Genomic DNA, 21,730 nt, shown 5'->3' with positions numbered 1-21,730 from the left:
GACTGCTAAGACTAAACCGATAAAACAAAATACATCCGATTTAAGGACTGCGAGGAAAATAAAATACAATAGTTCAGATAATCAAGACAATGCATTCAAGTTCAAACTAATACTGTGACAAAGCATTAAACTCAGTTTTTCCTTAAAGCATGAGCACTGCAAACTCTGCAGTTAAGCCAAGCAGGTCACTGACATTTAAAGCCAAAAAAATAGCACTTGCAGAAATATATATAAAATCTCATCGATGACTGCCAACTGTAAAAGAGATTTTTGCCCTGAAATATATAGCCCATCAACTTGATACAAAAGGATGGTAAAGAACTTTTGGGTAACAGTCAAACTGGGCTGTGCTCAAAAAAATAATATATCAACCAAAATCCCACAGACCAAACAAAGTCCTGAAACAGTATATGTCTCTCCATGTTTGAGGTTTCTGTCAGGGACAATTTCTCTTATAAAGACTTACTTGGGTGGAATGTTTTCAGGTCTACTCGACCAGTCTGTTACCCAGTCTGCACTTTTCTTCAAAACATCCATCTCTTTCTCTCCCTCTCCAGATTCTTCTTCAGACTAAAAACAAAACGCAGCAATTAATATTCACAATATTAACAGGAAATGTGTTTAACTTATGAAAAATACAAAGATGAATCTAAGGTATGAAGCAAATGTTGGATTTGACCAGTTTAACATTTCAAGTAGAACTGGTGTCTATATGAGTACTGCACCAGAGGCAGACTCCAACTCTGAACAGAACAAACCATGGGCATAAAGAATTTACGACTACACATCAGCATTTAACTATCTTGAATATGCTAGCTATCACAGAGTAAATTAGAGAAAAACTTTGTAAGATGAACTAAATAAGTAATTTAACAGTGTTACAGTGCTCTGTGTCATGGCACTGCTTAGACAAACTTACAGAGCATATCTAAAGGCAGCTATTATCACTATTATTAAAACTCAGTTAACTGGTGCTACTTCCTGTTTCAATAACCAGCATCTCACACCATAGGACAGTAACAAAAGCTCAGCCTTGCGCACAACAAAAAAAATCTTATAAAAATGCCTAACTTCATAAAGATGCTCTACTATATTCAGCATTGCAAGGTTAAGGTACTATCTGTTCAATTTTAAGCGATTGTGGGTAACTAAGCACCTCTGAAACAATAGGCCTTGGGTACAGTTAATCCCTGCATCCTATGCAACAGGGCCCGGTACGCCCATAACCAACTCAAAGGGCTTATCAAATTGCAAGTTCAGAAGATGGGGAAGAAACTCTAAAAAGTAAACAGCATCTGAGCCCTCTGTGCCTTCAGGTAGTCCCATTATTTAGGTATTATGCCAGGTGTGGTTACTTTTTTTTCTCTCATTCTGAGTGAAGTTGATCTAATCCCAGCTGCGTTTTCTTTGTCAGCTGCATTTTGTTTGGAATTATTATTACATTTGTACCCTGCGCTTTCCCACTCGCTTGTTTCTTTTATTCTCATAATCTTTAAAGCACTGCTTGTTTATTTTTCTATTTGTAGAAGTTACTGCTTTGATATTTTTCACCAGATAAAGTTTGCTAGTCTGTACCTTTGGTTTTATTTATTGTAAAACTGTAAAAGACTAATAGCCCGCATATCACAATACTCCTATGTGGATAACATAATTCACTAATTCACATACACAGTTAAAACAATTACAAAAGTATGTTTGTGTGTGAAACAAAATAAAATTTCAAAAGAAAAAAGAAAAAGACTGACAAAAAATGAGAGTCTGACCATCCTAAAAGAGCATCATACAAATTGGTGATCCAAAATAATTAGAAATGCTTAAATATCCTTTTTAGTTTACCTGACTGAAAGCTTGCTGAAACAATAGTGTCTTTAATGTCACCTTAAATTGCGCTAAAGTCTGTATAGTGCCCACTTGGTGCGCCAACCCATTCTATGCCTTAGTTTTGTTCTCTCATTGTGTCCTTGTTGCAATATTTATCTTTGTGAACATAAGAAACGCCATACTGGGTCAGACCAATGGTCTATCTAGTCCAGTATCCAATCCAGGTCACAAGTACCTGGCAGAAACCCAAATAGTAGCAACATTCCATTCTACCAGTCCTGCAGATTGCAGTGGCTTCTCCCATGTCCATCTCAATAACAGATTATGGACTTTTCCTCTAGGAACTTGTCCAAACCTTTTTTAAACCCAAATACACTAACTGCTGTTACCACATCCTCCGGAGTTCCAGAGCTTAACTATTTTTTGAGTGAAAAAATATTTCCTCTTATTTGTTTTAAAATTATTTCCATGCAATTTTATTCAGTGTCCTCTGGTCTTTGTTCTTTTTGAATGAGTGAAAAATTGATTTACCTCCACCTGCTCCACACCACTCAGGATTTTATAGACCTCAATCATATCCCCCTTTCAGCCATCTCTTTTCCAAGCTGAACAGCCCTAACCTCTTTAGCCTTTCCTTATATGGGAGGAGTTTCACCCCTGTTATCATTTTAGTCACTCTTCTTTGAACCTTTTCTAATTCCACTATATCTTTTTTGGAGATATGGAGACCAGAACTGAACGTAACACTCAAGGTGGGGTTGCACCATGGAGCAATACGGAGGAATTGTAATATTCTTAGTCTTATTTTATATCCCTTTTCTAACAACAATATTAACTGGATAAAAGGATTCATCACCTCAAGATCCTATCAAATTAAATCACCCACTGATATCTCATCCCCCTGGTCACCTATCTGCGGAGTACCTTAAGGATCCCCTTTATCGCCGATACTCTTCAATCTAATGATGATCCCACTAGCCAAAGCCCTATTCAGACATGGTCTAAACCCTTTCATTTATGCTGATGATGTTACTATATTCATTCCCTTTAAATCAAACCTAACAGAAATCTCTGATAGAATATTCATGGGCATGAACATCTTAACCTCCTGGGCCAAGGCCTTTAGGATGAAATTGAACAAAGAAAAAACACAGTGCCTAATCCTTTCATCTCAGCACTCCACAATTCCCCCATCTAATCTCACCATCTCTGGCACTACAATCCCCATTTCTGAAAACCTGAAAATCCTTGGAGTGACACTAGACAGCCACCTCTCCCTCGACAATCACGCCACATCCACCACAAAGAAAATGTTCACAATGATGTGGATATTGAAACGCGTAAAACCATATCTACCCCAGAAAACATTCCAGAATTTAGTGCAATCCACGGTACTTACCCATGCTGATTACTGCAACAGTATTTTCTTAGGCTGCAAAGCCTATATCCTAAAAAACTTCAGACCGCCCAAAATACAGCAGCAAGACTCATCTTTGGCAGATCACGTTTTGAGAGTGCAACTCCTCTCCGTGCAAGACTGCACTGGCTCCCAATCAAAGAACGTATCAATTTCAAAGCCCAGACTTTAATCCACAAGATAATACACGGATAATCTCAGAACTATATGATAAATCTGGTCGACCTTCCAGCAAGAAACATGTCTGTATCCTCACGAAAGTACCTCAACCTGCACTAACCCAGCTGTAAAGGTCTCAAATACAAAACTTATTATGGATCCAATTTCTCCTTCCTGGGCAGCCGTCTATGGAACGCTCTTCCTAGACCTATCCGAGCAATCCATGACCACCTACCATTCAGAAAAGCACTAAAAACCCATCTATTCAAACAAGCCTACCCAAAAGACCCAGATTAATCTCATGAACCCCATCTACATTACATATACTGAACAGAAAACGACATTGACCCAGAATCTATCTCCCACCTTACCCTCCTCTCTCTATCACCTGTCTCTACCTACCTACCCATCCATCCTTCTATTATGTTATACTTAATTTCCTACTTTACACAACAAAATTCTGTGTTACCTATTACAATGTAAGCCGCATTGAGCCTGCTTTTAGTGGGAAAGTGCGGGATACAAATATAATAAATAAAATAAAATAAATAATTCCTGGCACCCCGTTTGCTTTTTTTGGCCGCCACAACACACAGGGCAGAAGATTTCAGCATATTGTATACAATTACACCTAAGTCTTTTTCTTGCGTGTTGATTCCTAAGGAGGACCCTAGCATCAGGTAACTATGATTCTGATTATTCTTCCCAATATGTATCACTTTGCATTTGTCAACATTAAATTTCATCTACCATTTGGATGCCCAGTCTTCGTGTCCTAAGGTCTTCCTGCAATTTTTCACAATCTGCATGTGTTTTGACAACTCTGAATAGTTTTGTGTTATCTATAAATTTAATTAACTCCCTCATCATACCAATTTCCAGATCATTTATTAATACTATTAAATAGCACAGGTCCTAGTACAATGCTTTAGTCCTCTGGATACACTGAGCTCTTTGATATTTTATACATCTATTTTACATTTTGCAATCTGTCCTGCTGCCATTATGCATTTTTGTGTTTTTTCAGCGGCACACAATAATTCCCTCAGTTAGTATTTGGATTACCAAGGACACTGGCATGTTATGTTGGTTGTTTCTCACATGCTATATTACACATTCGGTTTTGTGCTCAGTTTTTATGATACAGTTTTGATTTTACAGATTTGCATACACGTGGATTGCTCTTGTTCTCACATACATGTCTTTACATAGTTTTCACTTCAATTTTTGTTGAAGGTTAATACAGTACATTATGCTCACCATTCCTAGCACATGTTCACCTTCATATGTATATCAGTACATGTTCCTTTCACATATTTTTACAGACACTTAGGGCTCCTTTTACAAAGCCACACTAGCAATTCCCACGTGGCAAATGCAATGAAGCCCATAGGAACTGAATAGGCTTTGTCACATTTGCTGTGTCAGAATCCCTAGAATGCTATGTAAAAGGGCCATTTTTTTTTCCTTTTTCTTACTGCTTTACATGGTATCCACATCGTCACAAGAGGTTTTCAACTGCTGCATTTTCACATTGGTTCTCACATCTAACATGTTTTATTATATCACCCTATTATAATTTTATTATGAACTTTGTACTTTGCTAGCATGGAAATATGCATATATGTGTTTTTGTATATTATTTATATTCTTTACTAAATTATTATTCTATGATTTTTTGTGTACCCCTGACAGAATTCTATGCAAAAAAATTAAAAATTCTGCAAACTCTGCAAGTTTGTCATAACTTAAAGTGAATGATACATACCTGTAGCAGGTGTTCTCCGAGGACAGCAGGCTGATTGTTCTCACGACTGGGTGACGTCCGCGGCAGCCCCCACCAACCGGAAAGAAGCTTCGCGGGACGGTCGGCACGCAGGGCACGCCCACCGCGCATGCGCGGCCGTCTTCCCGCCCGTGCGCGACCGCTCCCGCCAGTTGAATGACTAGCAAAAGATGAAACACACAACTCCAAAGGGGAGGAGGGAGGGTAGGTGAGAACAATCAGCCTGCTGTCCTCGGAGAACACCTGCTACAGGTATGTATCATTCACTTTCTCCGAGGACAAGCAGGCTGCTTGTTCTCACGACTGGGGTATCCCTAGCTCTCAGGCTCACTCAAAACAATAACCCAGGTCAATTGAACCTCGCAACGGCGAGGGTACAACAGAAATTGACCTACGAAGAACAACTAACTGAGAGTGCAGCCTGACCAGAATAAATTCGGGTCCTGGAGGGTGGAGTTGGATTTCCACCCCAAACAGATTCTGCAGCACCGACTGCCCGAACCGACTGTCGCGTCGGGTATCCTGCTGGAGGCAGTAATGAGATGTGAATGTGTGGACAGATGACCACGTCGCAGCTTTGCAAATTTCTTCAATAGTGGCTGACTTCAGGTGGGCCACTGACGCTGCCATGGCTCTAACACTATGAGCCGTGACATGACCCTCAAGAGCCAGCCCAGCCTGGGCGTAAGTGAAGGAAATGCAATCTGCTAGCCAATTGGAGATGGTGCGTTTCCCGACAGCGACCCCTAGCCTGTTAGGGTCGAAAGAAATAAACAATTGGGCGGACTGTCTGTTGGGCTGTGTCCGCTCCAAGTAGAAGGCCAATGCTCTCTTGCAGTCCAATGTGTGCAACTGACGTTCAGCAGGGCGGGTATGCGGCCTGGGGAAGAATGTTGGCAAGACAATGACTGGTTAAGATGGAACTCCGACACCACCTTCGGCAGGAACTTTGGGTGGGTGCGGAGCACTACTCTGTTGTGATGAAATTTGGTATATGGAGCATGAGCTACTAGGGCTTGAAGCTCACTGACCCTACGAGCGGAAGTAACTGCCACCAAGAAAATGACCTTCCAGGTCAAGTACTTCAGATGGCAGGTATTCAGTGGCTCAAAAGGAGGTTTCATCAGCTGGGTGAGGACGACGTTGAGATCCCATGACACAGTAGGAGGCTTGATAGGGGGCTTTGACAAAAGCAAGCCTCTCATGAATCGAACGACTAAAGGCTGTCCAGAGATGGCTTTACCTTCCACACGATAATGGTAAGCACTAATCGCACTAAGGTGATTCCTTACGGAGTTGGTCTTGAGGCCAGACTCTGATAAGTGCAGAAGGTATTCAAGCAGGTTCTGTGCAGGGCAAGAACGAGGTTCTAGGGCCTTGCTCTCACACCACACGACAAACCTCCTCCACTTGAAAAAGTAACTCTTTTTAGTGGAATCCTTCCTAGAGGCAAGCAAGACCCGGGAGACACCCTCAGGCAGGCCCAACGTAGCGAAGTCTACGCCCTCAACATCCAGGCCGTGAGAGCCAGGGATGGAAGGTTGGGGTGCAGCAACGCTCCGTCGTTCTGCGAGATGAGAGTCGGAAAACACTCCAATCTCCACGGTTCTTCGGAGGACAACTCCAGAAGAAGAGGGAACCAGATCTGACGGGGCCAAAAGGGCGCTATCAGAATCATGGTGCCGCGGTCTTGCTTGAGCTTCAGTAAGGTCTTCCCCACCAAAGGTATGGTAGGATAAGCATACAGGAGGCCGGTCCCCCAATGGAGGAGAAAAGCATCCGACGCTAGTCTGCCGTGTGCCTGAAGTCTGGAACAGAACAGAGGCAGCTTGTGATTGGTCTGAGAGGCGAAAAGGTCCACCGAGGGAGTGCCCCACTCTCGGAAGATCTTGCGTACCACTCTGGCATGGAGCGACCACTCGTGCGGTTGCATGACTCTGCTCAGTCTGTCGGCCAGACTGTTGTTTACGCCTGCCAGGTACGTGGCTTGGAGGAGCATGCCAAACCGGCACGCCCAACGCCACAGCCCGACGGCTTCCTGACACAGGGGGCGAGATCCGGTGCCCCCCTGCTTGTTGACGTAATACATTGCAACCTGATTGTCTGTCCGAATTTGGATAATTTGGCAGGACAGCCGATCTCTGAAAGCCTTCAGTGCGTTCCAGATCGCTCGGAGCTCCAGGAGGTTGATCTGCAGATCCTTTTCCTGGAGGGACCACAGACCCTGGGTGTGAAGCCCATCGACATGAGCTCCCCACCCCAGGCGAGATGCATCCGTCGTCAACACTTTCGTGGGCTGTGGAATTTGAAATGGACGTCCCAGTGTCAAATTGGTCCGGATGGTCCACCAGAGCAGTGAAGTGCGGCAACTGGTGGAGAGGCGGATGACATCTTCTAGATTCCCGGTGGCTTGGAACCACTGGGAAGCTAGGGTCCATTGAGCAGATCTCATGTGAAGACGAGCCATGGGAGTCACATGAACTGTGGAGGCCATATGACCCAGAAGTCTCAACATCTGCCAAGCTGTGATCCGCTGAGACGCTCTGGTCTGCGAAGCCAGGGCCAGGAGATTGGTGGCCCTCGCTTCGGGAAGGTAGGCCTGAGCCGTCTGGGTATTCAGCAGAGCTCCTATGAATTCCAGAGACTGGAGATGGGACTTTGGGTAATTTATCACAAACCCCAGCAGCTCCAGAAGTTGAATAGTGCACTGCATGGACCGGAGGGCTCCTGCCTCCGAGGTGTTCTTGACCAGCCAATCGTCGAGATATGGGAACACGTGCACTCCCAGCTTGCGTAGGTAGGCCGCTACCACCACGAGGCACTTGGTAAACACTCGTGGGGCAGAGGCGAGCCCAAAGGGCAGCACACAATACTGAAAGTGCCGTGCGCCCAGGCGGAATCTGAGATACTGTCTGTGAGCTGGCAGTATCGGTATGTGAGTATAGGCGTCCTTTAAATCCAGGGAACATAGCCAATCGTTTTCCTGAATCATTGGCAGAAGGGTGCCCAAGGAAAGCATCCTGAACTTTTCTTTGACCAGGAATTTGTTCAGGCCTCTCAGGTCTAGGATGGGACGCATCCCCCCTGTTTTCTTTTCCACAAGGAAGTACCTGGAATAGAATCCCTGCCCTTCCTGCCCGGGTGGTACGGGCTCGACCGCATTGGCGCTGAGAAGGGCGGAGAGTTCCTCTGCAAGTACCTGCTTGTGGCGGGAGCTGAAAGACTGAGCTCCCGGAGGGCAATTTGGAGGCAGGGAGGCCAAATTCAGGGCGTATCCGCACCGCACTATTTGGAGAACCCACTGGTCGGAGGTTATGAGAGGCCACCTTTGGTGAAAAAATTTTAACCTCCCTCCGACCGGCAGATCGTCCGGTACGGACACTTGTAGGGCGGCTATGTTCCCATGGATCCAGTCAAAAGCCCGGCTTTTGCTGTGGAGGCGCAGGGGGCTGCTTAGGCGCACGCTGTTGACGAGAACGAGCGCGCTGGGGCTGTCCCTGTGCCTGACGAGGCCTTCGGGCCGGCTGGTTGTACCTACGCTTCGCAAAAGAATAGGGTGCAGCCTGCCGGGCCCGGGAAAAACGTCCACCTGTGGAGGTGGATGCTGAAGGCGCCCGGTGGGAGAGCTTGTCGAGAGCGGTTTCCCGCTGATGCAGTTGGTCCACCATCTGCTCGACCTTCTCACCAAAAATGTTATCCCCCCGGCAAGGGACGTCGGCCAGTCTCTGCTGGGTGCGGTTGTCCAGGTCAGAGGCGCGCAGCCATGAGAGCCTGCGCATCACTATACCTTGGGCCGCAGCACGAGATGCCACGTCACAGGTGTCATAAATACCCCTGGACAGGAACTTTCTGCACGCCTTCAGCTGCCTGACCACCTCCTGATAAGGCCTGGACTGCTCCGGCGGGAGCTTCTCGACCAGGTCCGCCAGTTGTTGCACATAGGTCCGCATGTGAATGCTCATATAGAGCAGGTATGATTGGATGCGGGTCACGAGCATGGAGGATTGGTAGGCCTTCCTCCCAAACGAGTCCAGAGTGCGAGACTCCCGCCCCGGGGGCGCCGAGGCGGTATCCCTCGAACTCCGTGCCCTCTTGAGAGCAGAATCCACGACCGCCGAGTCATGGGGCAATTGTGGCCGCATTAGCTCTGGGTCAGAGTGGATCCTGTACTGGGACTCTGCTTTCTTGGGAATGGTGGGGTTAGTTAATGGTCGCACCCAGTTCCGAAGCAGCGTCTCCTTTAGGACATTGTGCAGCGGCACCGTGGAGGACTCTCTAGGTGGTGATGGATAGTCAAGGACCTCGAGCATCTCGGCCCTCGGCTCTTCCACAGAGACCACGGGGAAGGGAATGCTGATAGACATATCCCGCACGAAGGAGGCAAAAGAGAGACTCTCGGGAGGTGAGAGTTTCCTCTCCGGTGAAGGCGTGGGGTCCGAGGGAAGGCCCGTAGACTCCTCTGAGGAGAAATATCTAGGGTCCTCCTCTTCCCCCCACGAGTCCTCATCCTCGGTGTCGGACATAAGCTCACGTAGCTGAGTCCTGAACCGGGCCCGGCTCGACGTCGAGGCACCAGGGTCTCGGTGTCGTCGAGCGGTGGACTCCCGTGCCGGCGGGGACGGAGCTCCCTCCATCGACGTCGACTCCACCTGCGTGGCGGTCGAGACCGGCACCGCAAGCGGCGGCGGTGTCGACGGCCCCGGCGCCGGGCTAGAGCTCGCCGGCGCCACAGTCATCGGCGCCGAGGGCGCAAGCACCCCCGGCGCCGGCACAGCCTGGCGCATCAGCCCTTCCAGGATCCCCGGAAGGATGGCTCTGAGGCACTCGTCCAGGCCCGCTGCCGGGAAAGGCGGTGGGGCCGGTAGGGGTGTCGGTGCCAGAAGCTGCTGGGAGCCAGGAGACGGCACCGAGGTGCCGGAACCCCGACGCGTCGGTACCTCCACAACCGACGGAGACCGCTCCTCTCGACGGTGACGCTTCGGCGTCGCCTCCTCTCCGACATCGGGCTGCACCGAGGGCGACCGGTGACGACGCTTCTTGTCTTTTTTCCGATGCCCGTCACCGGCGCCGGAGGGCATGGAGGAGGAGGAGGTCGATCCCCCTCGGTCTCGAGGTACCGGGTCAGACAGGGTTCGGTCCCGTGGCCCACGAGCTGAGGGAGTGACCGGGGCCGACTGCCCACGCGGCCTCTCACCCCCACTCTCACCGGAGGACCGGCGGGCCGACGGGACCTGTTCTCCTGGGGTCGCTGCCATCGGTGCCGATGTCTCGGGCATCGATACCGGTACCGAAGGACCGGGCGTCGATACCGATGCCTTCGAGGTCGACGTCGAGGGGCCGGCGCAAGTTCCAAAAAGACGGTCCCGTAGAACTTGCCTCGCAACCTGAGTCCGTTTCCGGAGACCGAGACACAAAGCACACGACTTGAGATTGTGCTCCGGCCCGAGGCACTGGAGGCACCAAGCGTGGGTGTCGGTCTGCGAGATCGGCCGGCCGCAGCGACCACACTTTTTAAATCCACTCGGGACCTTCGAGGACATCGACGGAAAAATCGCGTCGGCGAAGTCAAAGTCGTCAATGGTGGCTGAAATCACACCACGAAAAAGCAAAACGACCGTGCGGCCACTAGGCCGCAACGCGGCGGCCCCGCTGGAAGCGAGGGAAAAAAGGGAGCGCGTGCCCCACACGCGCAGGGTTTCTTTTTTTTTTTTTTTTTGGTAAAAAGAAACCGGGCGGTAACGAAAACCGTTAGTAAAAAGTAGAAAAAAAGCACGATCAGCGTACACGCGATCGAACAATCCGGCAGCTGAACAGAGAGAGCGGCAAGGCACGACTCTCTCCAGGCGCGGAAAAAAAGTAACTGGCGGGAGCGGTCGCGCACGGGCGGGAAGACGGCCGCGCATGCGCGGTGGGCATGCCCTGCGTGCCGACCGTCCCGCGAAGCTTCTTTCCGGTTGGTGGGGGCTGCCGCGGACGTCACCCAGTCGTGAGAACAAGCAGCCTGCTTGTCCTCGGAGAACCAATATTATAGCCTCCCCCCCCCCCCCAATACAGATATCATCCATATTTTTCCCAGCCCCCTCAGCATCCAGAATACATTATTCGTATTCAGCCAAATAGTTATTTAAATACAAATAATCCAGGGCTAAATCCTACTGAAATAAACATGAGCTCTCACACTGCTTCTTTTCTAAAATGTTTTTTTATTTGTTATGTTAGAGCTCAATACCCATTATTCGCATTCAGCTGAATAGTAAAATATGCTATTCAGTACAGCTCTAATTTGAAGCTTGACAGCATGATCACTGGATTACAAATTTTGGTTTACATTTCCTAAATGAATAAATACCATTCAAAGTCAAAATGATTATTTCAACCCTTGTTTTGTGTTATTCATATATCTACTTCAAATACGTTATTTAACTGTGAAAGAATTGAGACCAGTGGGGAAAAATATGATAAACATATTTTTTAAACTACTTGGAATTGTATTATAGTAAACAAATGGAATGCAATGCCCAAAATGAAAGGAACAAACTGGAGTCAATTGTAGCTGTGATCTTCTGACATTATTTTTCCTGATGGTAAAGTGAAACATTAGTCTACTCCCTTACACTATGTTCACTTTTATTACTCAATGCTGAAGACAGTAAATACCTTCTAATATCAAGAGTTCAGTACTATGCTTATTTGCTGTTACAATCACTCAGAATCACATGAATTACAACAGCTAAGAATAGAATGAGATCATTAACCTCAGGCTGCAGCTAGACTGAATGCAACCAGAAAAAGAGCTTTTTACTATATCGCTCCTTCTCTTTGCAATTCTCTTCCCTCCCAGGTCCATCTAGAATTATCACATCCAAAATTTAGGAAGGCTTTCCTGTTTGAGAAAGGTTGAGGATCACCCCTTTGCTGGTGTTGCAACGCCTGAACTGACTGGCCCTCTATTATACTTTTATAGATGTTTCTGTGTCACATCACTGACTATGTGTCATGGATGTTACGAAGCAAACTTGACTTGCCCAAATGACTCCTTTCCTATCATTATTGACATAACTCTTCACTTTGCATTTCCTATTAATTGATTTTATTATGTACACCGCAAAGCAATACTTGAAAGAGTTGTATATCATACTTTAATTAAACCATACACCATTATAATGCAGCAAGCTGAGGCTGTTCAGGTGCCATGATCCTCTCCCAGCAGAATACAAAATTATAACATAACATATTCCAGAAAGCAACTTGCAGAACTTTTTATAAAACAGTTTAAAATGATTGAAAGAAAATGCTCTTCTTTCATGGATCACATATATCCCCTTATACAGAAGGGGCAGTAGTTTGTATACTTCTTGTTTATTGGCGTCAGAGCAATCAGTGCATGTGACGTCTCTAAGGTGTGGAGCATCATATGCACTTCAAACAGATGGTAACACCAACAAACAAGAAACACAGCAGGTAGGAGAATGGACTCTTGCCGCTGTACTGGGGCAGACTCTGGAAGACCTGTGCAGAGGGGAAGAAGCAGTGACTGCAATACTGAAAGACCCAGGTGAAGGGAACCCATGCTTTACCACTAAACTGAGTGCTGAAATTGATGGGGCTGATGTTAGGGGCTGGGAAGAAACGGAAAAGGACCACATATGTAGGAGAGAGGAGGGGGAAAAGGAGGGAAACAGATGGGGTATGCAAACTGCAGAATACACCAGGAGAGAGTGAGGCTACTCACATGCTCTCCCCCTCCTCCCACCAATTACACAAATATCTGATCACTTTCACTACAAGCCCCTTCTATTCCCACTGTGAGAAACCACCCCTAATGCAACCCTACTAGCCACTATGCCAGTTTGTACTGCACATCTCACCATCTACTTTCCCGTCATTGTAAGATCAGCTTTCGATTAGTTCTTAATAATTGTCTGAATGCATACAATACCTGAGAACTGTTGTCCTTGCTAGTGTGCATATCCACATCAAAAGTTATTTGTCCTTCCTCAGGAGAGGGGCTGGAAAGATAAAGTAAAAATTTAGTACCAGTAGCAATTTATAGACTTCAGGATGATCTATTGTTTGTACCATGTTTTCTTGTATAAGTTGTGAGGCCCATGTTTCTGATGCAAATTGGAGTCAAACGGCAATGTACAAGGGAGACATAGAATGGATCTGCTTGTGGATTGGGCTAAGTGCTTTTTCAGGGCAAATCATTTTTTTTTTGGATTACAAAGTTAAAATTGATTTTTATCAGCCTATGAAATAAGCTCACCATGATTCTTTGATCCAATCTTAGCTTTTTTTTTTTTTTTTTTTTTTAATTTCAGGTATTACATACAATAAAAATATTATAATCCAAATAATGTGTATTCCCTCAAAAGCACTTGTTAGACTATTTGATCTTTGTGAACTACAATCCAATAACAGCCTCTTACTAGTTTTCCACAAATAGATTTTACAATCTGATCTTGCATCTATTAGAAGCAAATTTTATCCTAGAAAAATTACAATTTATTTTCCTATCTCATGGTTAATCATATGGATCAGCACATCTAAAATTGGAAGACTAAATTATACAATTAACCTCTGACAAACTACCAGGAAGTGGGTCATGGATTTCCTAATTACTCCCTGACGTAACGGAGGGTAAAGCAATTGATAAGAATAGACATACTGCGTCAGATCAATATGCTGAAATCTTCTGTCCAGTGTGTGGTGGCAGCCAAAAAGCAAACAGGATTCTAGGAATTATTAGGAAAAGGATGCAAAATAAGACTAAGAATATTATAATGCCTCTGTATCAATCCATGGTGCGACCTCTCATTGAGTATTGCGTTTAATTCTGGTCACTGTATCTCAAAAAAGATATAGCGGAATTAGAAAAGGTTCAAAGAAGAGTGACCAGAATGATAAAGGGGATGGAACTCCTCCTATATGAGGAAAAGCTAAAGAGGTTAGGGCTCTTCAGCTTGAAAAATAGCTGAGAGGGGATATGATTGAGGTCTATAAAATCCTGAGAGGTGTAGAATGGATAGAAGTGAATCAATTTTTCACTCTTTCAAAAAAAGTTCAAAGACGAGAGGACTCGATGAAATTACAAGGAAACACTTAAAACAAATAAGAGGAAATATTTTTTTCACTCAAAGAATAGTTAAGTTCTAGAACTTGCTGCTGCAGGATGTGGTAAAAGCGGTTAGCGTATCTGAAAGGTTTGGACAAGTTCCTGGAGGAAAAGTCCATAGTTATTGAGATGGACATTGGGGGGGGGGGGGGGGGGGGGGCGGGGGGAGCCACTGCTTGCTTTGTGTAGCATGGAATGTTGCTACTAATTGGGCTTCTGCCAGGTACCTGTAACCTGGATTGGCCACTGCTGGAAGCAGTGTTGCATTGGTCACCCTCCAATCTTCCGGTACAATGCTTGATTTTAAAGATAAAATTACATATTATTAACAGCAGCTCTGCAAGTTCATTTTTCAATTCTACCAGTACTCTGGGATGTATACCATCAGGTCCAGGCGATTTGCTACTCTTCAATTTGTGAAATTGCTCCATTACATCTTCCATGTTTACAGAGATTTGTTTCAGCTTCTCCGACTCGTCAGCACCAGTATCTCTCCCACATCTTCCTCGGTGAAGACTAAGAAAAGAATTTAACTATGGCCTTGTCTTCCCTGATTGCCTCTTTTATCCCTCAGTCATCTAGTGGTCCAACTGATTCTTTTGCCAGCTTCTTGCTTCTAATATAACTTAAAAACGTTATTACTCTGTGTTTTTGCCTCCAATGCAATCTTTTTTTCAAAGTCTCTCTTTGCCTTCCTTGTCAGTGCTTTGCATTTGACTTGCTATTCCTTATGCTGTTTCTTATTATTTTCAGTCAGATCCTTATTCCATTTTCTGAAGGACTTTTTCTTTTAACTGTAATAGCTTCCTTTAGCTCGCTTTTTAACCATGCCAGCTGTCGTTCCTCCTTTTTTAATACATGGAATATGTCTGGTCTGAGCTGATAGGCTGGTATTTTTGAACATCATCCATGCTGGATATTAATTTTTTATCTTTGCACCTGCTCCTCTAAGTTGTGTTTTTTTTTTTTAACTGTTCTTATCATAGTCTCCTTTTTGAAAGTTAAATGCTAACATATTGGATTTCCTGTGTGTACTTACTCCAGAGTTGATATCAAATCCGATCATATTATGATCACTGTTATCAAGCAGCCCAGCACCATTACCTCCTGTACCAGATCATGCGCTCCAGTAAGGATTAGATCTAATTTTTTTTTTTGGGGGGGGGGGGGGGGGCAGGGGTCAATATATCAGTGGACCTTCCCCAGTTAATTGAATTTAAATTACCCAACCCTGCTTAGTGCTGTTCTCGCTGACTTAGATAAGTGGGAGAATTTCGGATCTCTTGGATGGGCAGGGTCAATGCAGTTAAAATGGTGGTGTTGGCCTGCTTTTTATACTTATTTTCCAGACTTTATTGCTTATTACCAGGCAGTTCAGCTTAAACCACTTTTAGAGTAGGCTGCTTTTACAAATAAGTGATGGTGAAACTGGAAAATATATTTATGGGGGTGGTACTTTTAAGGGCAGTTCCTTGGCTGCCCTTGGAGGAGCTTAAAGCGAGGCTCAAGTGACCCCTATATAGAACAAAATTACTTTGAAATATGATGTACAGTGCAAGAAAATATTTTCCAAAACAGCAATACTTTGACACCTACATTCAGTATGCTCCAAGGTTCACTACTGGCATGTTTAATTCCACCTTTCGTAAATGGGCAGCTAGTGGACTCTTGAGTTTTAGGCCAGTTGGCTGTCTCAGGGACTGCAGTACCCTTTGCAGCCCTTACAGATTTCAGTATGGACTGGATCCTAAAGAAATTTTTAGTTAGTGCCAAATTAAGGACTTTATGTTTCTGAAGGTGTGCCTCACTGGGAGTGGAGAATATTATACCCTGCTGGAGGTTCTCTGCCTGGGGGTAGGGTTTATTTCTAGACTGTATAAAGCCCTTCTCTTTCGCCACCCCTAGGTGAAATTTTATGAGGCAAAGTGAGAAGAGCTTTTTGGATACGCCTTACAAGCTGAATAATAGGACCGGGTGTATAGTACTTTTCCTGAATATTTCAACATCTAACCTGATAGAGCATGGCTACAAGATGCTATTTCAGTGGTACTATACCCCAGGCTCACCTCAGGCACCTATAACTGTATGCATCTTTAATGAACACCCCTGATTTTCCCTTGCCCCTCCCAAGGTCGCGCCCTATTCAGATGTGCACTAAAGGTTTGCATGCAGATCTTTATAGAATAGAACGTAGCAAGATGAACACACAAATCCTAACTGGAGTCAATTAACCACAATAATTGGTTGTCAGCGCTCAATTATTGCTAGTTTTCAGCTTGTTACTCAATTAAAATGCACATGCCCAAATTTGTTGTGTGCCATTTAATCTGGGGGTATATGTCCAAGTATGGATTCCATGCTTCTTCTGCACCAAATGAGCAAGGTGTAGCCTGGTTCTTCCATACGTCTGTTCCTGGCTTTTTCCCCCAAAACAGAGCAGTGGCAAACTTGACTGCATGAGGCAAATGTAGTTTACCTTGACAACTTACAGAAGTTAACTATACAGAGAGAAAAAAAAAAGTTACACAATTCCACATCTCTCTTACCTGTCACAGTGTGAACTACTTCTTGAACTACTCTGTCCAGACTCATGCTGGGCATCCAGAAGAATCTTCTCCATATCTCCATTATGGATAGAGGAGGAGGAAGGAACATGTTCAAGGCCTCCATTTCTCCCATTGCCATTATCATTGTTGTTGCTATTCATCTGTAACTCCACCCACGAACCTGTTGAACAGGTGAGATAGTCTTGTTAGTCTAACACAAAAACATGACAGGTTATCACTTACGTGAAATGGCAAGAATGTGGCCATGTTTCATTAAGATAAACTATACTGTACACTGAAAGGAATTCAAAATACAGGAGCATGTTTATGATCATCAAGTAAACTATTAAGTTTTCTACAACGCAACAGTAAACTGCTTATCTATTTCATCAACTAAAAAGGAGGAAGGTAATTACAGGTGGTTAACATGACAAGGAAGGGTCCGAGTCTAAGATTTTTATCCAAAGCAGAAATACAAAAACAATGGGTGAATACCTATGATTAGAATATAGAGAGTTTTACAAGCTCAAATGAATTTTCCCTACAAAATTGGTAACTAAATTACATAACACTTTCCTATAGTGTGTCATACGTTCAGGTTTGTGTCCTGGATCAGTCCGGCAGGTAGAAAACATTGAAAATAGCTCTTCAGTACTGCATGAAGGCTCTAAGTTAAGTCAGTCTTAGTGGATAAACTGTTAAAGAATGGATGCCCATCGCCTCTTCATTTTTATACATTCAAATGTCATTAACTTGACAGATATTTGTCTTTTTGTAGGGCACTTGGACTGAAGTACAATTTATAATTTCTAAGACTAAAACCAGACTTTTAAACATATGAAAGAGTAATAAGAATTAGAGCCCAAAAGTATGGTCCCAAGTATCCCCGCTATAACCATATCATTGCAGAGTGCAGACAGACTCCTTTCAAAACACAGGGCACCTAAGTAAAGTTGCCACTCTTGTATGATGGATGCGATTCTTTTCAACCTCCCTCAGAAAAGGGCTGTGAACATTTATTTTTCATAATGACAGAGGGTTTCATTATTGCATTCTCCATGTTATTTGAGATTTGTAAGACAGTGAACTACAAGCCAGTAAATAGGGATCCCCAATGGAGAGAGTGGGTGCATTTTCCAATGCATATTAATGGAGTATATTATGAAAGCCAAACTGTCATACAGCATATAGCGGATACTAGCAGATAAGATGAAATACAGTCATACCTGTTAATTTCCTTTACTATAGTCCGCCCTGTATAATTGGATTGTACCATCAGATGGAAGTAGAAAAACTGACTTTTCCCCAGACGTCACCAGTCTTAACGGTTGGTACTCTGTGGAAAACTCCAGGTATGCCTCTGTCAAATCAACACACCCATGCCCCATCAAACCACTGTAGCCATAATTAAATTCTATGAACAATCTTTCTTTTTTTCTAACACCACCACTAGAGAAAGAAGCAGAGAACTCAATGAGTCCCTTGAACCTAAGTCTTCTAGGGAATGTCACAAGATGGTGCAGCAGGACTAAAGGAAAGGAAATTAACAGGATGCCTAAATTTTACCTTCCTTCGTATCCAGCTGCACAATCTTATATGACTGGGATGTACTCAAACAGAAACTCACTGGGCAGACGAAAAGGGCCCCCTGAATGATGGCTCTACCAAAGTCCAACTGAGTGCTAGCCAGCACATCCAGTCTATAATGCTTTATAAAGGAATGGAACGACAATCAGTTTACTGCTCTACAGATATCCTCCAGCAAAACTGTTCAGGCCTCCGCCCAAACACTGCCTGAACATGAGTCAAGTATGCTTGCAGGCTGGAAGAAATCGGTTTGTTCCTGCAAATACAGGCGGTCTTGAAAGCCCCCTTTATCATGCGTTCAGTAGAAGTCTTTGATGCTGACTGGTACTTTGGAGGTCATGGAATAGGACAAACCAATGATCAGAGAGATGGAAGGTGTTCACCTCCTGCAAGTACCAAAGCAGAATTCTGGCTTCTGGAGACTCCTAGTCCTTGAATCTGCAGCCTGATCCAAAAGGGAAAGCAAGCAGACTTCCTGATTCATATGGAAAGGAGAAAACACCTATGGAAGGAGTGAAGGATCAGTGTGGATGGACACAGAGAGGGGCATAATCGAACGCGAACGCCCATTTGTAAAAACGTCCATCTCCAAGAACGGGTCCGTGAAGGGGCGGGCCGAATTGTATTTTCGAAAAAGATGGACGTTTATCTTTAGTTTCGAAAATACGGTTTGTGCCGGGCAAATGCATAGGATTTGGGCGTTTTTTGAGCTAGGCGTTTTCGTTTTTCAGCGATAATCGAAACCAAAGCGTTCCAGCTCAAAAACGAACAAATCCAAGGCATTTGGTCGTGGGAGGGGCCAACATTGGTAGTGTACTGGTCCCCCTGAGATGCCTCTATGCCAGCTTCAAATATCATCCCAAGTTCCATGACAGCAGTATGCAGGTCCCCCGAGCAAATTTAGTTTAGTTGGTGCTGCCCGGACCCATGCAGAGAGCAAAAATCGGAAGGAAAAAAAAAAAACAGTTGGGGACGTCCAAATTAAAAAATAGTAAAAGGGAGATTCGAATCAGCCACCTTCTGATTCCCAGGCCAGTGCTCTACACACTGCACCACATAAATCAGTCGTTTAGACGTCCTTCCCTTTCCATTAAGTCCCTCAAAGTTTCTGTCAGCCAATCACAGCTGTTTAGCTGACATGATGTCAGCTAAAGGAGCTGTGATTGGCTGACAGAAACTTGGAGGGACTTAATGGAAAGGGAAGGACGTTCCCCAACTGCACTTGCATGTTTTTTTTTTCCTTCCGATTTTTGCTCTCTGCATGGGTCCGGGCAGCACCAACTAAACTAAATTTGCTCGGGGGACCTGCATACTGCTGTCATGGAGCTAAGGATGATATTTGAAGCTGGCATAGAGGCTGGAAAAAAAAGTGTTTAAAGTTCGTGTTCTTTTGGTGGGAGGGGGTTAGTGACCACTGGGGGAGTCAGGGGAGGTCATCCCCGATTCCCTCTGTTGGTCATCTGGTCATTTAGGGCACTTTTTTGGGACCTGTTCGTGAAAAAACAATGTCCAGAAAAAGTGTCCTAAATTCTGGCTAAAAACGCCTTTATTTTTTCGATTATCGGCCGAGCGCGCCCATCTCTCCTCAGTCGATAACCACGCCCCAGTCCCGCCTTCACCATGCCTTCAACACGCCCCCGTCAACTTTATGCGTTCCCGCGACGGAGTGCAGTTGGAAACGCCCAAAATCGGCTTTCGATTATACCGTTTTGGGCACCCACAAGAGAAAGACGTCCATCTCCCGATTTAGGTCGGAATTTGGGCGTTTTTCTCTTTCGAAAATAAGCTGGAGAGTCTCCGAGAACGAAAAATACAGGTCCTGATAGGGACAGAGCCTGAAAACTCAATCTCTCCTGGCCAAAGCAATGACTACCAGAAAGACTGGTCTTCAAGGTAAAATCCCTGAGTAAAGCAGCCCTGGAACATAACATGTCTTGGGAATTTCAGGTGGATGATGAATAATTTGAGAAGGTTTCATAAATATTTTACCTTAGAATCATTTCAACTGTTAGTGCAAGATTTAATTCTTACAAAGCTTGATTATTGTAACATTATATATCTGGGCTGTAAAAAATACTTACTGAGATGGCTTTGAACTATCCAGAATACCGAAATTCATCTTATATGTGGTTTGGGTAAATTTGATAGAATTTCCATATGCTATGAAAACCTCCATTGGTTGCCGATAGAGGCTAGAGCTTTTTTCATAAACTTTGTTGTCTGGTTTATAAGATATTGGAAGGTTTAGAACCAAATTGTATGTCTTCCTTGATTACCAAGTAAACAATGAAAAAGATGGAAAAAATCCAAGACTCTAAATTTAAAGGTTACCACGTTACAATTGTGAAGAGTCCACAAAAGAGGTACAATGCAAGCACTGTTATTTGATCATTGTGTTAAATTTAACCACAGATTTGAACAGCTTAAATGTTTCATCATTGATCTAATCAAACCCAATGTTAAAGGAGGGGACCGAGCTAAACATTTACTGAAATCTGAACAAAGATGGAGACATCGTTTGAACACATTAGAACTGCTAGGCTTGAACAATAACAGAGTGGAGGATATTTTTCAACTAAACCCGTTTGTTGTTTATAAGTATGGTAATCCTTGTTGAATTATGTCCCCTGGATAATATTACGATGTGGCATAAATCACACTAAGATTTTTATAGAAGGCATTCTCAATATGATGGTTCAAAATGTTCGAGATATCTTATAATTCTTTATTGAAAATTTGGTAAACAAAAAACGAACGTAATGAACAAGATTAATACTTCCAATTGGAAGCTTAATGATGTAACCATCAAGGAGTGTTTAAATGCTAGCAACTCAATCAAAAGCATGATAGGTGTGGCATAAAACTTGCTGCATAGTAAAGTAAACGTTAGGCAATTATCAAGTTAGCAGTGAATTAGACCGTTAAGTGCCATAAAGTCTTGACCGATTGGTTCATTTAAATTACGTTGAGAAGCTAAATATCGCAAGCAACCAAGGGTACACGGTTTGTAGCAGTATCGAGCCGCAGGCAAAAAAGAGACAATGTAAGCTGAAAGTGTAGTTTGATTCATTTGTTTAATGGGTGAGATACTTTTATTCTAAAAATAAATGTTGGTTCGACAGAAAACTTGCCAGGTTGTTTCCCTCAAAAATAAAGTACATGATATGTATCTTTCAGGTAATAATCAATGCCATCTATGTCGACGCACAGCCCTTGAAAAAGCAGAAAAAGCAAAACAGATGTGGCCGCCGTCGGGCAACAGATAAGTGCTCAACTTTGTTTTGCTTGAAAAGTACTGC

At 44.3% G+C, this 21,730-nt stretch overlaps 1 protein-coding gene across 4 annotated transcripts in view; it reads right to left on the bottom strand.

The window, feature by feature from the left end:
- The window catches only part of BNIP3L (BCL2 interacting protein 3 like), a 60,517-nt gene that overhangs the window by 25,033 nt on the left and 13,754 nt on the right, over positions 1-21,730 (bottom strand). For all 4 annotated transcript variants that reach the window (XR_003941992.1, XM_030201835.1, XM_030201834.1 and 1 more), the window contains 3 exons: positions 16,845-17,025; positions 13,123-13,192; positions 467-570 (listed from right to left, as the gene is read on the bottom strand). Coding sequence is in view for 3 of the 4 variants with exons in the window: in XM_030201834.1 (XP_030057694.1) it covers positions 467-570; positions 13,123-13,192; positions 16,845-17,025 (355 nt within the window). In the remaining variant the exon portion in view is untranslated. The remainder of the gene's footprint in view (positions 1-466; positions 571-13,122; positions 13,193-16,844; positions 17,026-21,730) is intronic.

The sequence above is a fragment of the Microcaecilia unicolor genome, chromosome 4 (assembly GCF_901765095.1).
Source record: "Microcaecilia unicolor chromosome 4, aMicUni1.1, whole genome shotgun sequence".
In the NCBI taxonomy this organism is placed as follows: domain Eukaryota; kingdom Metazoa; phylum Chordata; class Amphibia; order Gymnophiona; family Siphonopidae; genus Microcaecilia; species Microcaecilia unicolor.
This window is presented reverse-complemented; position numbering and strand designations above follow the sequence as displayed.